The following is an 18,042-nucleotide window of genomic DNA, read 5'->3' as shown; positions in this document are numbered from 1 at the left end:
ATATATAACAGTCCGGCTGCAGCAGATTTCTGACCACTGTAATAACTGTTATAATTATTATGTTATTGTAAGCTGGAACTGTATGGGTTAAGATTCCCAGCACTCTCTTAACGGCACAGGCCGACAGCCCGCGGGGCACACAGGAAGTCTACATTCTTTATTGTCTTACAGGGCTATTAAGGGTTAAAGGCTCTCTCTATCACCATGACAACACTAAATGCGGCCGCCAGGGGGAGCGGTCTACCGTTCGTGCTTTCCCACAGAAGTGGCGCGCACGGAGGTGGGCGGGGCTAGAGGCGGCGGCGGGCACAGCGATGGGTTGGGTTGTGGGCGTGGTATGGTGTGATGGGAAGGGCCAATGGAGACGTGATCGGTGGTGGGCGGGGCTGAGGCCGGCGTGTTCGCGGCGGATTCTCGCGAGGTTTGGGAGCTCGGCGGTGTGTTCTCGTACAGGCAGCGGTGTAGAGTGTAAGGCGAAGACACCGGGCGGCGGTAAGAGGGGAACCGGGGAGAGGACGAGGGGCAGGCGAGTGTGTAGACAGGCCGTCACCGTGTGTTCCTCCTATACGTATCTTCTCTATAGCACGCGCAGCGCTGTGTGTACGGGATGTGTATACTGCCCGCCCGTATCGTATGCTGAGCGCTGCTCCAAAGCCTGTCCGCTGTCATGTATCACTGGGCGGATATATCCTGTACCCTGTGACGTATATACTGCCATATATATCCTGTACCCTGTGACGTATATACTGCCATATATATTATATCCTGTACCCTGTGACGTATATACTGCCATATATATCCTGTACCCTGTGACGTATATACTGCCATATATATTATATCCTGTACCCTGTGACGTATATACTGCCATATATATTATATCCTGTACCCTGTGATGTACAGCACTGCCATATATATATATATTATATCCTGTACCCTGTGACGTACAGCACTCCCCCTATATATTATATCCTATACCCTGTGACGTATAGCACTGCCCTTATATATTATATCCTATACCCTGTGACGTACAGCACTCCCCCTATACATTATATCCTATACCCTGTGACGTATAGCACTGCCCTTATACATTATATCCTATACCCTGTGACGTATAGCACTGCCCTTATACATTATATCCTATACCCTGTGACGTATAGCACTGCCCTTATATATATCCTATACCCTGTGATGTATAGCGCTGCCATATATATTATATCCTGTACCCTGTGACGTATAGCGCTGCCATATATATTATATCCTGTACCCTGTGACGTATAGCACTGCCCTTATACATTATATCCTATACCCTGTGACGTATAGCACTGCCCTTATATATATCCTATACCCTGTGACGTATAGCGCTGCCATATATTATATCCTGTACCCTGTGATGTATAGCGCTGCCATATATATTATATCCTGTACCCTGTGATGTATAGCGCTGCCATATATATTATATCCTGTACCCTGTGACGTATAGCGCTGCCATATATATTATATCCTGTACCCTGTGACGTATAGCGCTGCCATATATATTATATCCTGTACCCTGTGACGTATAGCGCTGCCATATATATTATATCCTGTACCCTGTGACGTATAGCACTGCCCTTATACATTATATCCTATACCCTGTGACGTATAGCACTGCCATATATATCCTGTACCCTGTGACGTATAGCACTGCCATATATATTATACCCTGTGACGTGTAGCACTGCCCATATATATCCTGTACCCTGTGATGTATAGCACTGCCATATATATTATATCCTGTACCCTGTGACGTATAGCGCTGCCATATATATTATATCCTGTACCCTGTGACGTATAGCACTGCCCTTATACATTATATCCTATACCCTGTGACGTATAGCACTGCCATATATATCCTGTACCCTGTGACGTATAGCACTGCCATATATATTATACCCTGTGACGTGTAGCACTGCCCATATATATCCTGTACCCTGTGATGTATAGCACTGCCATATATACTGTACACAGATCTATAAATTATACACTGCCATATCCCTGCCCATATATATCTTATTATACACCCGTATATATCTTATATATATTTTAGTATTATATACCCTGTGATGTATATAAAAGTCCACTCCATATCTTATTCTGTACACTGATCTATATAATATATACACTGTCAAATCACTCTCTATATATCTGTAACTTATTATATACTGTGACGTATAGCACTGTCCCTGAATCATATTTTCTACACAGATCTATATAATATACACCGTCCTGTCGGTGGTATATATGTCCTCATTTATCATATGCAATCATGTATCCAATCACTGTGTCTATGTATGTGTGTGTGTGTGTGTGTATATATATATATATATATATATATATATATATATATATATATATATATATATATATCCTATGATGTACATCATTGTCCTTATATCATAATATACACTTTCATATCTTATACAATGGAATAGATCACTGTCCTTATATCCATCATATACTGTGCCATATATCATCCTGTACATTGATCTATATAATACACTGGAAGTTATCACTGCTCTTATTACTGTCTGCATATCATAGTGTCATATCGCCCCCTACACCATGTTATATACAGATCTATGTAATGTATAATCTTATATACTGTACACTGGCATATTATATACACACTGCCGTATATATATTGCTGTCCTCATACATATTATATACACACTGCCGTATATATATTGCTGTCCTCATACATATTATATACACACTGCCGTATATATATTGCTGTCCTCATACATATTATATACACACTGCCGTATATATATTGCTGTCCTCATACATATTAGATACACACTGCCGTGTATATCGCTGTCCACATACATGTTATATATACACTGCCGTATATATCGCTGTCCACATACATGTTATATATACACTGCCGTATATATTGCTGTCCTCACATACATGTTATATATACACTGCCGTATATATTGCTGTCCTCACATACATGTTATATATACACTGCCGTGTATATCGCTGTCCTCACATACATGTTAGATACACACTGCCGGATATATCGCTGTCCTCACATACATGTTAGATACACACTGCCGTATATACCACTGTCCTCACATACATGTTATATACACACTGCCGTGTATATCGCTGTCCTCACATACATGTTATATACACACTGCCGGATATATCGCTGTCCTCACATACATGTTATACATACACTGCCGTATATACCGCTGTCCTCACATACATATTATACACACACTGCCGTATATACCGCTGTCCTCACATACATATTATACACACACTGCTGTATATACCGCTGTCCTCACATATTATATACACACTGCCGTATATATACCGCTGTCCTCACATACATATTATACACACACTGCCGTATATATACCGCTGTCCTCACATATTATATACACACTGCCGTATATATACCGCTGTCCTCACATACGTATTATATACACACTGCCGTATATACCGCTGTCCTCACATACGTATTATATACACTGCCGTGTATACCGCTGTCCTCATACATATAATACACACTGCCGTATATATACCGCTGTCCTCACATACATATTATACACACTGCCGGATATACCGCTGTCCTCACATACATGTTATATACACACTGCCGTGTATATCGCTGTCCTCACATACATGTTATATACACACTGCCGGATATATCGCTGTCCTCACATACATGTTATACATACACTGCCGTATATACCGCTGTCCTCACATACATATTATACACACACTGCCGTATATACCGCTGTCCTCACATACATATTATACACACACTGCTGTATATACCGCTGTCCTCACATATTATATACACACTGCCGTATATATACCGCTGTCCTCACATACATATTATACACACACTGCCGTATATATACCGCTGTCCTCACATATTATATACACACTGCCGTATATATACCGCTGTCCTCACATACATATTATACACACACTGCCGTATATATACCGCTGTCCTCACATATTATATACACACTGCCGTATATATACCGCTGTCCTCACATACGTATTATATACACTGCCGTGTATACCGCTGTCCTCATACATATAATACACACTGCCGTATATATACCGCTGTCCTCACATACATATTATACACACTGCCGGATATACCGCTGTCCTCACATACATGTTATATACACACTGCCGGATATACCGCTGTCCTCACATACATGTTATATACACACTGCCGGATATACCGCTGTCCTCACATACATGTTATATACACACTGCCGTATATATACCGCTGTCCTCGCATACATATTATACACACTGCCGTGTATACCGCTGTCCTCACATACATGTTATATACACACTGCCGTATATACCGCTGTCCTCACATACATGTTATATATACACTGCCGTATATATCGCTGTCCTCACATACATATTATATATACACTGCCCTATATACCGCTGTCCTCACATACATGTTATATACACACTGCCGTATATATCGCTGTCCTCACATACATGTTATATATACACTGCCGTATATATCGCTGTCCTCACATACATATTATATATACACTGCCCTATATACCGCTGTCCTCACATACATGTTATATACACACTGCCCTATATACCGCTGTCCTCACATACATATTATACACACTGCCGTATATACCGCTGTCCTCACATACATGTTATATACACACTGCCGTATATACCGCTGTCCTCACATACATGTTATATACACACTGCCGTATATACCGCTGTCCTCACATACATGTTATATACACACTGCCGTATATACCGCTGTCCTCACATACATGTTATATACACACTGCCGTATATACCGCTGTCCTCACATACATGTTATATACACACTGCCGTATATACCGCTGTCCTCACATACATGTTATATACACACTGCCGTATATACCGCTGTCCTCACATACATGTTATATACACACTGCTGTATATACCGCTGTCCTCACATATTACATCCAGGTTCATCCAGGAATACTGTAGACTTCTGGAGCCCCGTGCTCCCTAAATCAGAACTATCACAATAAGTAAGAAACCAGCCAAGAAATAAGGCGGTCCGCAGATATGTCGGCTGACTGGAGGCGCCCTCCTGGCATTGGCCCAGCGAGGCTCAGGGCCTCTTATCCTGATGGTTGTGTTGGACGTTGCAGCCACAAGAAAGTAAAAAGAACTACTTCTCCGGTGGGCTGTATCTTCTGGTGGTGGCTCCGGTCCACAGGCCTCGTGTGCATTACCCGCCACTGCTTTGTATCGTCCCTCGGTTTTTGAGCAGCCCCATCCCCTGCAGGGGGTCTCTCCCTGATGCTTCTCCTTTGTGATGGATTTCAGTGGTCGGGAGGTCGTTTGTTGCTTTGATAAAGCCGCCATATAGCCAGATGTAAAGCGGCCAACTAATGGTCAATCGGTTGGACGTTCCTACAAGGTTCATTCGGTGTTAATGTGAAGTAGGTCCGTTTTGTGGCCATAACGGCTTTAACTCCTCTCCACAGGTGTCATCTGCTGGTGTAATAGGACCCTTAGGATAGGCCGTCGGTACCGAATCGGCCGGGGTCTGACTTCCCGTTAATTAATGTTTTCGGCCAGACCCTGAAGCCGTCTATCAGTGATGTGCAGAGCGCTGCTCCTCATCCTCCCCTGGTGCAGACGTGCCTGCCGGGCTTGTCTCTTATCAGACCTTCGCTAGGTTACAGCTGCTGCCTGGCGTGTCGGCCATGTGCATCACCGGAGGCGTCCTGTCCGCTGCAGGAGCCTCGCTTTAATAAAAATTAATATAAAACCTTTCAAGGCTTCTTGGAAACTGCTGGGCCTTCTGGTCCCCCCCCCCCCCCCCCCGAATCTAGAACTATAGTTGCATTTGGTTGCATGGTACCTGAGCGATGCTCCTGGGGGAGACTTCTTTCATAATACTCCTTTGATTTTTCATATTGGGGTCTGGGGAGGGGCGGGGTGCTTATTAAACGCTAGCTCTGCTTTCCAACCATTTTTATTTATTTATTTATTAGTCCAATGCAGCTACAGTTTTAAAAGAAGCAGTTTTGCAAATAGTTATGATTAAAAAATAAAATAAAAATCCCGCCGTTTTGTGTCTACAGTTGCCTAACACACCTATGCATCTCCATGGTAACAGACGAGAAGCCAACCTTATGTAGTCTGAACCTCGCAGTCATACCTTTATGTATGGGTGGTCTGCAGGGGCCCCGGCTGTACCCACTGCACTGATGTCATTGGCTGTAACTACCACGTGCGTCGCCGCCACACTTTACCCCATGATTTACTGCACTGATACACTGTAACGATTAAAAGTTACTGTGCTGCAGAACACCACCACCCTCACACAGCGCCATTATGACTGCCGCCTCCAGCTGTTGCTATTCCCACTAACAGCGTCCCTTATGGGGCTTGCACAATTCTAATGAATTAGATGCTGCTGCAGTAACACATACAGCCTGTAGACAAGGGTGGCGCTGTTTTCTAATGTTGTACAAAGCTGTTGACCGCAGCGAGCGGCAGCTGGGATCCGCTCACTCTCACATCCCAGCCATCTGCCTCAGGATGTCGGCTGTTAGTAACAGCTGGTGACTGTTCGGGCACAACCTATTTGACATAACTTGGGTGTCTCGGCGCGCCTGACCCCCACCAGTGCCAGCTTCTGACATTCCAAAGGTTTTTCAAGTGACTTGGACCCATTATTTTACATATAATAAAAGCTTAAGCAACTTTTTATTCATTTTATTTTTTCCCCCTCTTGTCCCACTTTTCCTGGCCATTTTCAAGATCTCCGCTTGCAGCCACTGAATAGAAGCATTCACAGAAAACCCATCCAAGTGACACAGATGCAGTGCTTGTTACCATGTGTCTGCCCTCTATAGTAGCGGGCCCTGCACCTCGGTCATATGGACGGGTTTTCAGTCCCCGGATGTTAATTCAGACGCGGCGCTCCTCCATTGGAAGGCAGCAGATTTTTCTGCTGGATTTTCTGCCTTCAAGGGGTATTCCCATCACATACAATGGGGGCGTATCGCTAGGTTATGCCCCCATTGTCTGATAGGTGCGGGTCCCACCTCTGGGACCCGCACCTACAAGGAGAACGGAGCTGTGGCTGGTTTCCCGGGGTCTGTCCACCAATACAAGTGAATGGGAGCGCACTCGGCGCCCCTGCTCCCATTCATTTCTATGGTGCAGGCTATTTTTAGCAGCCCTGTTGAAATGGAATGGCGGGCAGCTGCGCATGCGCAGTGCGCCCTCCATTAATTTCCCCGCTGCAGAGGTGGGACCTGCACCTATCAGACAATGGGGGCACATCCTAGCGATATGCCCCCATTGTATGTCATGGCAAAAACCCTTTTAAGGTTTTAGCACAGCATTCACCCCCCCCCCCCCAGTTGGGGCTCATGCACGCGGCCGGATGTTTGAACAGCTTTTTATTTTTTTGCGGGTCGGATGCGTACCTGTTCATTTGAATGGGGCTGCAAACGATTCGAACAGCACACCCATATGTCTGTTCTGTGGCCCCGCAAATAAAGCCTGTCCTGTTCTCGTCCGTTCTGCAGACAAGGATAGGACATCTCTATCGGCGTGAAAAAGATAATGGCAGCACACCCACCGCAGGCAATTTGTGGACTGCAAAACACGGCTGTGTGCATGAGGCCTTGCACGGAGATCACCTCTCCACTAGTGCCTGTGCAATAACCATTTAGTAATGAGCGCTTATCCGGCGGCATAGTTTATTTAACGGTCATAGATGAGCCCCAAGATAACAACCTCAGTCCACTGGCAGGCGACAATGGTGTCGGATCATAATTCGGCTTGGTGCGCTGATCTGCACGTTTAAAGGGAAAGTGACATCGGGAAATGACCTGCTACTTAAAGAGGACCTTTCACTAGAATATAAAATCTCAACTAACTATACAGACATGGAGAGCGGCGCCCAGGGACCCCCCTGCACTTACTGTTATACCTGGGCGCCGCTCCGTTCTCCCGGTATAGCCCCCGGTGTTTTCATAGTTAGGCTCCACCCAGGGGAACCTGCCGGCGTCTCCTTCTCCCATGCTGCAGCGTGGCATATGAAGATACCGGAGGCTATATACCGGGAGAACGGAGCGGCGCCCAGGTATAACAGTAAGTGCAGGGGGATCACTGGGCGCCGCTCTCCATGTCTGTATAGTTAGTTTAGATGTTTTATTCTAGTGAAAGGTCCTCTTTAAATAAACGGAACTGACATGGAAAGAAAATCCGTTTGTATGCATGAGTCCTTAGTCACCTTTGGAAACTGGATGGATATGCGATCTGATTTCTTGTCCCATACACTGCGATAGAATTCTATTGCAGTCTATTGGATTCTGACGCGCTGCCTGCTGTGTCTTGGCTTTACGGGCATAGGAGCCTTAAGAAGGTCCCAGGCTGTCATTGTAACTGTTTGGAGCCCTGCAATTTCGCTGTAGAGGCTCCCATTGGAAGACAGAGGGATCCCCCTAAGCCCACAGATTCCGCGATCACTATTGAGCGCGGCATCTGAGAGGTTAAATGACCGGGTTCAGCATCATTGTGGCCGGCTGCCTGTTGTATTATACGGCTGGCACCCACCATGTATGGAGCGGGCTCAGCAACGCAGCCCGCTCTATACAACCCCTTAAGCATATTGACATACATGTACGTGATTGTACCTAAGGGGTTAAACAGCTGCCTGGTGGGGGAGCGCTGAGGGTAATTTACATAAAATGGACAGGTGTTTCTAATCGTAAACCGTTTATTTAAAGGGGTTGTCTAGGATTTATTGCTGTGTGGGTCACCGCTGCATCCAATGACTAGCCTCAGTGGCAGCGTGTCCCCAAGCGGCACTTAATTGCTGGTTGGGGAGTGGGGACATGTCGCCACTGGAGCCAGTAGGCTGCAGAAGTGCACGTGACCCGAGTACAGTGAAGACAGAGTCCATGGTGCAACTATGAATGCTTCTCTTCATGGGTCTAGCAGGGGTTGGAGAAAGGATTTAAAAAGTATCAATTCTGGACAATCCCTTCAAGGCCTCATGCACACTAACGTATATGGGTCCGCAAAAAAACCCGGAGGGTACTCTATGTGCATTCCGTTTCCCTATGTCCGTATTTACGTTCCGCAAAAAATAGAATATGTCCTATTATTGACCGCATTACGGACAAGGATAGGACTGTTCTATTAGGGGCCAGCTGTTCCGTTCCGCAAAATACGGAATGCACACGGACGTCATCCGCATTTTTTGCGGACCACCAAATACATACGGTCATGTGCATGAGCCCTAAGGCCGATCTGTGACCCAAGGATGACTGAACGTTGTCCAGAGTCCATCGGCGTCCTCTAAATTTCATGGGCAGAACAGAAGGCAGCGTTTGATGGGGATCTTGTCTTAAATGGGGAGGTCACCTATCTGGAAGTCCTATGTAAAGTGGTGTCCGAACAGGCTGACAGATTTGCATGTCCTTTGCATAGTCGTTGTGACGTTTCCTCTGTATTCACCATCAGCAATAGTCTAGACCAGAACTAACTCTCACCACGTCCTGTTCAGAGTCCTCTGCTGTAGTCATCCTCCTCCATGGTGTCCCAGAAGTCCCCTGCTTGACCGCCATTCTTCCTGGTCCATCTGAAAGCTCTCGCTGACCTGTGATGGACACAAATCGGTCCATGGGAGGAATATGTAATGGTTGAAATTGCAGTACATGAAGTATTAAAGGGGGTTATCCCATGTTTAGTGTTGAGCGAACTTGTGTTTTCAAAGAATTCCGTAATGGATTCCGCTACCATGGACCATAACGGAATTCTATAGCGGCATGCACCGCGGAAGCCTATAAGAGGCATTCCGTCATAATAGAAGTCTACGGCCAGTGGGATTTCTACACCACTTTGCTTTGATAATCCTGAAGGTGACCAGCTGCGGAGGCAAAATGACATCTTGCTTAGTTTTACCGTTTATTTGGTTTAGTGTTCCTTTAAGAACCTGTTTTGGCAGGAATGTCGTTGCCTCTTTTAGGGAAGGAAGCTTTATAACGTCTGTTAGGACATGGACTTTGCTTTTATGCTTTATTGCATTTGGTTAATACTAAACGCGCGGGAGCTGTAGGATGAGGGCAGAGCGATGTTTGATATGATATTTGAAGTCAGTTTTCTTGATTTGTCCATTCACGGCTCTGCTCTCCTTTCTCCTTTCAGGCTCGAAGCATCGTCGGCTGCTGAAGAGTCCAGTGATTGCAATACATCTGGAAAATTGCCTTTTTCTCTCCGCCATGGATCTGGAGCACCTGGCCAGTTAACTAACCCATTACCATGTCAAGCGGAGCAGAAAATGTCTATCTGGTACAGACCGGCTTCTCACCGTCCCAACAGAACCACGAAATAACATCTCGGATAAATCTAAATTAAAAAGACCCTTCATGATCGAGCCTGTGATTTCCGAGCTTTGCGTTGGTTTTAATATTGCGCCCTGGAAAATGAAATTTCCATTTTATTGGTTCGTTATTACTCAGGCAGAGTAATTCCTCTTTACCAGTCCCAAATTTTGTTGGCATGGCTACAGACCCGACGTGATAGGTCGGTGTCACTCCTGAACTCATGAGTGGGTACACCATGCTGCGCAATGGGGGATTGGGGAATGGAGGTCAACCATGGATGCTCCGCTGGTCCAGTCGGATCAGACTCTCCTGGCTAAGCTTCACGCTCTTCATCATCCTGGTTTTCTTCCCTCTGATTGCCCACTATTACCTCACCACCATCGACGACGCCAACAACGCGGGGAAGCCCATTTTCGTCCCGCGGACAGGCAACGAGCTCTGCGAGGTGAAGCACGTTCAGGACCTTTGTCGTATCCGCGAGTCCGTTAGCGAGGAGCTCCTGCAGCTGGAAGCCAAGCGCCAGGAACTCAACAGCGAGATCGCAAAGTTAAACCTGAAGATCGAAGCGTGTAAAAAAAGCATAGAGAATGCAAAGCAGGACCTTCTGCAGCTCAAGAACGTCATCAGTCAGACGGAGCATTCCTACAAGGAACTGATGGCCCAAAACCAGCCAAAGCTTTCTTTGCCAATTCGACTACTGCCAGAAAAAGATGACGTTAACTTACCGTTGCCAAAGTCCAAAAGGAACTGCCGGCTACATAATTGTTTTGACTACTCGAGGTGCCCGTTGACCTCGGGGTTCCCTGTTTTTGTGTATAACGGTGATCAGTACCCTTTTGGCAGCTTGATAGACCCTTTAATCAAACAAGCCTTGGAGGCAAGTGTCAGAACTAACGTCTACGTGACCGAAAATGCAAATATTGCTTGTATATATGTAGTTTTATTGGGGGAAATGCAGGAACCGTTGATGCCAAACCCTACTGAACTGGAGCAACAGTTGCACTCATTACCATACTGGAGGACTGACGGCCACAATCATCTAATAATCAACCTGTCCCGAAAATCGGAGACCCAGAATTATCTGTATAACGTAAGCACCGGCCGTGCCATGATCGCCCAGTCTACCTTTTACGATTCGCAGTATCGACCCGGCTTCGACATAGTGGTGTCGCCGTTGGTCCATGCAATGTCCGAACCCAACTTCTTAGAAATCCCAGCCCAGGTGCCAGTGAAGAGGAAATACCTGTTCAGTTTCCAAGGGGAGAAGATTGAATCGTTGCGTTCGAGTTTGCAGGAAGCCCGGTCGTTTGAGGAGGAAATGGAAGGCAACGCCCCAGCTGACTATGACGACCGTATCATCACCACTCTTAAAGCTGTCCAGGACAGCAAGTTAGATTTTGTTATGGTTGAGTTTACCTGTAAAAACCAACCTAAGGCAAGTCTGCCCACTGAGTGGGCTCTATGTGGGGGAAGGGAAGACAGGATCGAGCTACTGAAGCAATCCACCTTTGCACTGATCATAACCCCCGGAGATTCCCAGCTCATCATATCTGCTGGCAGTGCCATGAGACTTTTTGAAGCTCTTGAGGTGGGAGCCATCCCCGTTATTCTCGGGGAGCAAATCCAGCTCCCGTACCATGACATGATCCAATGGAACGAGGCAGTGTTAATCATACCAAAACCACGCATTACAGAAGTGCATTTTCTTTTGAGGAGCATATCTGATAATGACCTCCTTGCCATAAGGAGGCAAGGACGCTTCTTGTGGGAAACCTATTTTTCTACATCGGATACAGTTTTTAATACCATCTTGGCAACCATAAGAACTCGTATGCAAATTCCAGCCGCCCCTATTAGAGAGGAACCGGCGGTGGAAATCCCTCATCGTTCTGGTAAAGCTGCTGGAACTGACCCTAACATGGCAGATAATGGAGACTTGGATCTAGGTCCAGTAGAGACAGAACCACCTTACTCTTCCCCTAAATACCTGCGGAACTTCACACTGACCGCCACAGACATTTACCGTAACTGGAACTCCGCACCGGGTCCGTTTCACCTCTTTCCTCATACACCATTTGATCCCGTCTTGCCCTCTGAAGCAAAGTTCTTAGGATCTGGAACGGGGTTCAGACCAATTGGTGGTGGGGCTGGAGGTTCGGGAAAAGAGTTTCAGGCTGCCCTCGGAGGGAATGTCCCGAGGGAGCAGTTCACGGTGGTTATGTTGACCTACGAACGCGAGGAAGTATTAATGAACTCCTTGGAAAGGTTGAATGGACTCCCTTACTTAAATAAAGTTGTGGTGGTGTGGAACTCCCCAAAGTTACCATCAGATGACCTCCTGTGGCCGGACATTGGTGTGCCCATAGTGGTAAGTGGTATCTCGCCTATCTGCTTAGAAATGTCCTTGTTTCTTTTATGTATGCATTTTATTTTATTTTTTCAATTTCATCTTGAATTGAAAAATTTTTGAGGAACAAGCACCACTTGTGGGACCATTTGTTCCTTATCTTAGAGCATGACTGAATGTTGGCCATAGTATTATTATTATTATATATTTTTATATATATATATATATATATATATATATATATATATATATATATATATATATATATATATATATATATATATATATATATGTTCGTTTTTGTGATATGCACAGCTCTTCCCCAGTTGTGGGGGCTATTAATTCCATGTGACCTCCATAAGATGCATGTGTTTGGCCATTAGTCTGATACCCTAAGGCCCCTTGCAGACGAGCGTTCCTCCCGCAGCGAGTCCGCAGCGCAGCTCACAGGTCTGCCAGGGGTCACATAGCATTATATTGATTTATGATGCTATGTAACCATTGCAGTTCTGTAATATATCGGAAAACACTGGCAGCATTATGCCAGTGTTATCCAATACATTCCAGAACTGTAAGGGTTACATAGCATTATGTTGATTTATGATGCTATGTAAATCCCGTCAGTGCTGGGAGGTCAGGTCGGGTGCTGCGATGCGGACTCGCTGCGGGAGGAACGCTCGTCTGCAAGGTGCCTAATGGCTATAGTTGTGATTGTAAGGCTGTATTCCGATGGCCGTTATGTGGGGGGGCCTTTTTGCATCTGTATTAGGCTACGTTCACACCTGTGCTAAAGCTATCCGGCAGAAGAACAGCCTGCTGTCGCTCGCCTTATCTGGCTTAGGCTTCTTTTATACCTCCAGTGTGAAACTCTGGCATAGCTTTTCAGGCAGAGAATCGGTAAGACACAAACCCCAGCATGCAGCGGTTTGTGTCTGGCCGGTTCTCCGCTTGTCTGCCGGAATGCGCATGGATCTCCGCTGGGCCAGTGGACATTCCGTCCGCAATTGGCAGTGGGTGTTTTCTGCCGGAATTCAAACCGGAGGTGTGAAAGTAGCCTTAGTCGGATAGTGCTACGCACTGCTGGGGTCCATTGACTGTAATGGGATCCGGCGGGGATTCGGACAGTTTCTGGCTTGAGCACCAGGTTTCGGCCGGACAAAAACTGATGCGTGCAACAGTTTTTGTCTCTCCAAAACCAGACGCTAATGTCAGATCGCATTATAGTTAATGGAATCTGGCAGTGAAGGGCAGTATCCAGCTAGGCCGGACACAGTAAACTGCAGTAGGCTGTTCCGGCAGGTGTGAAACTAGCCTTACAGCTGCAAATCCTGTCTGGGCATCATAGCAGCTGGAATACAGACGTTAACATGTACCCACGTGATGCCCGTCTGAATGGGGCCTTACAGTAGTGCGAGCCATTGCATGCACTAAACGGGGGCCCAATAAGAAAGCGTTTCCCGGTTCTGTGGTCTCATGTGACCGATCTCGACCAATTTGCATTTCTTAAGGGAATCACTTGACGCATAATCCTTGACTCTAAAGAACAAGACTGCATCATATGGGCCTTTTTCATAGCCGCTGAGAGTTGTCATGAGGTCCACCATGTGGCTAAACAGAACCATGAAGGTGGCTTCTTCAGCACCTCAGGGGTGGGGCTGTTGAGTGGGTGTGACTATAGCCAGTAGTGTGAAATTATAGCACCGCCTATGAAAAGATCTATGACTAATTCTCCTCGAGATGTAGATTCGACAGCTTTTTAAATTTTTTATTTTTTTTGGAGCTTTCGTGAAAAGTGAAATGACGGGAGCCCAAACACGCAGCTTTTGTGAGCAGAGGATCTGGTGGGGTCAGCTTGCCTGTACAGTCCATGATGATCCGCGCAGTCCTCTCTACGCTGCAATGGTTTTTACTTTCTCACCAGTGTCAAACTGAATGTTCCCAAGACCTGTGGTCGGGCAGAAATCCCATTCACCACCTTACTTGGCATAGGGGGGCATGTCCAGTACATTAGTCAATAAGCTTGATTTATACAGTCCTGGAAAATTCCTTTAAGGGGCTTGTCAAGTTTCCTCCTGCAAAAATGAAGCGGTCATTACTGGGCAGACCCTGCTACTTCCGGCCGGGTTCTGTTTCCCCGTCTGCAGCAGTGACCACATGTGACTTCTCCAGCCAGTCACTGGCGCCTTCGATCATTGATTGACTTAAGAGGTCACGTGTTGTCGATGTGATGTCACCACTGCAGCCAGGTAAGAACCAGAGCAGCGGCAGCGCGGATCTGCCGGGTAAGTAATGATTACGTCTGTATTGCAGGCAGATTTCTAGCATTGTATAGTTTCCCCCTGAAACCGGACAACCCTTTTTAGGCGTCACGCACACGACTGTATCAGTTTGGCGGTCTGCAGATTGCGGATCCTCAAAATACAGAGGCGATCCATGTGATAACTGCATTTTTTATTTTTCCGTTGTCTGCATTTTGCAGACATGTTCTCTTTTTGCGGTACAGATTAACTGATGTGTAAAGCACGTTGATGATCCGCGTGCTTTCCACATCTGTATGTCTGTTCCGTAAAGTGATAGGACATGTCCTACATTTGGCTGCAAAATGTGGATCTCTGACCCATTGAAGTGAATGGGTCAGCAAAAATGCGGATGCAACAAAGATGGTCTCTGCATTTTGCGGTCCGCAAAATGCATACGATGGTGTGCATGAGGCCTTAGACGGGTGACCCATTCATCTCTATAGGGCCACAAAAGATGCAGTGCCCACATCCGCACGTCCGTTCCGTGGAACCCGCAAAATAATAGAACATGTACTTTTCTTGTCTGTTTTGCGGACAAGGATGGGACATTTCTGAAGGGGTTAAAAATAAATGGTGGCAGGATCTCGGCCAGTGTCCGTATTTAGCGGACCGCGAAAAAGGCTATGGCCGTGTGCATGAGCCCTTAAACTAGATGTCGCAAGGCAGTTTTGCTCTTGACAGCTTTCCTTGACTTTTATGGGTTTCTAAATCTGCATTCTCTCATACTTTGTGCTCATTTCATGAAACAGGAGGCACAGGATGAACATTGCTGTGGTTCTTTCCTGGTACATAGGCGATGTTTTGTGCTGCAGTGGACAGGTTCAAGGGATTTTTTTGGGGGGGATTTCAGTATTGATGAGCTAGCCTCAGGACAGGTCGTTGCTATCAGATCTGTGGGGGTCCGATTCCCGACACCCCTCTTGGTGAGTGATGTGATGTCCACCGATCACATGGCCTTTGTACAGTCCCGTTGATGTGAAAAAGATGACGCTGTGACGGTGAATTGGGGGGGGGGGGGGGGGGGGGAGAGTCGGGCCACCGTTGTTCTGATATTGATGACCTATCCTGAGGGGTCCCAGAAAAGTGTTATTTTATTTATAGTGTCTTCACAGCGTTGCCTGAGAGTTGTGAGACTGTGGGGTGCGCTCCTCTCGCTGCAGGTGTGATGTTGTTGTAATTAATATTCTATGAGTCATTTTTCCATGTAATAAACTTGTACAAAGAGCCGACTGAACACCTGGTGCCATTCACACCGCCGGCACAAAGGATCTCGCTGCAGGAGCGGAGTATAAGGGCCGGGGTAATCCTCCAAGGAATGTCAGCCGGCTGTATAGTTTTGTAGTTGGTCGTCCCTTCAGATGCCTTCACTGGACAGTGGAACAAAGGATCAGAATCTGTCATACCCTCCATACACATTAGGCTACTTTCACACTGGTGTTTTGGTTTCTGTTTGTGGGATCCGTTCAGGGCTCTCACACGCGGTCCAAAACGGATCAGTTTTGCCCTAATGCATTCTGAGTGGATCCTTTTCCATTCAGAATGCATCGGGTTGCCTCCGTTCAGTCACCATTCTGCTCTGGAGCGTTTTGGTGTCCGTCTGACGAAAGTGAGCCAAATGGTTCCGTCCTGGCACACAATGCAAGTCAATGGGGACGGATCCGTTTTCTGACACAATAGAAAACAAATCCATCTTCCATTGACTTTCAATGGTGTTCAAGACCGATCCGTTCTGAACGGATACGCACAAAACGCGAGTGTGAAAGTAGCCTTAGATGGTTGGCCAATCCTGATGAAATCTGCTATATTGGCCAACATTTCCAGTGGTGAATTGCCTTTATAGGATTCTGCAGTACTATAGTATGTACAAGAATATAACTAATATTCTTGTACATAGGAGGCAGTATTATATAACTACTATAATACGCCTCCTATGTACAAGAATATAACTACTATAATACTGCCTCCTATGTGCGAGAATATAATTACTATAATACTGCCTCCTATGTGCGAGAATATAACTACTATAATACTGCCTCCTATGTACAAGAATATAACTACTATAATACTGCCTCCTATGTGCGAGAATATAACTACTATAATACTGCCTCCTATGTGCGAGAATATAACTACTATAATACTGCCTCCTATGTGCGAGAATATAACTACTATAATACTGCTCTTCTGTGCAAGAATATAACTACTATAATACTGCTCTTCTGTGCAAGAATATAACTACTATAATACTGCTCCTATGTGCGAGAATATAACTACTATAATACTGCCTCCTATGTGCGAGAATATAACTACTATAATACTGCTCTTCTGTGCAAGAATATAACTACTATAATACTGCTCTTCTGTGCAAGAATATAACTACTATAATACTGCCTCCTATGTGCGAGAATATAACTACTATAATACTGCTCTTCTGTGCAAGAATATAACTACTATAATACTGCTCTTCTGTGCAAGAATATAACTACTATAATACTGCTCTTCTGTGCAAGAATATAACTACTATAATACTGTTCCTATGTACAAGAATATAACTACTATAATACTGCCTCCTATGTACAAGAATATAACTACTAGAATACTGACTCCTGTGTACAAGAATATAACTACTATAATACTGCTCCTATGTACAAGAATATAACTACTATAATACTGCTCCTATGTACAAGAATATAACTACTATAATACTGCCTCCTATGTACAAGAATATAACTAATATAATACTGCTCCTATGTACAAGAATATAACTACTATAATACTGCTCCTATGTACAAGAATATAACTACTATAATACTGCTCCTATGTACAAGAATATAACTACTATAATACTGACTCCTGTGTACAAGAATATAACTACTATAATACTGCTCCTATGTACAAGAATATAACTACTATAATACTGCCTCCTGTGTGGGGTGGACTCTCTGGAGGTCTCTGGCTGGTTTCTCCAGTGACTTTTGGCCCAGAGATTGCAGGGAGT

The 18,042-nt window shown here is 45.4% G+C and overlaps 1 protein-coding gene across 1 annotated transcript in view; it reads left to right on the top strand.

Moving 5' to 3' along the window:
- The first annotated feature begins 381 nt into the window (after positions 1-381).
- EXTL3 (exostosin like glycosyltransferase 3) overlaps positions 382-18,042 on the top strand; it is a 34,468-nt gene continuing 16,807 nt past the window's right edge. The window contains exons 1-2 of the mRNA XM_044289983.1: positions 382-492; positions 10,222-12,768. Of these exons, the coding sequence (XP_044145918.1) occupies positions 10,621-12,768 (2,148 nt within the window). The 5' untranslated portion in view covers positions 382-492; positions 10,222-10,620. The remainder of the gene's footprint in view (positions 493-10,221; positions 12,769-18,042) is intronic.

The sequence above is a fragment of the Bufo gargarizans genome, chromosome 4 (genome assembly GCF_014858855.1).
Source record: "Bufo gargarizans isolate SCDJY-AF-19 chromosome 4, ASM1485885v1, whole genome shotgun sequence".
NCBI lineage: Eukaryota > Metazoa > Chordata > Amphibia > Anura > Bufonidae > Bufo > Bufo gargarizans.
The sequence above is the reverse complement of the archived record's forward strand: the minus strand, read 5'-3'. Positions and strand labels throughout refer to the sequence as shown.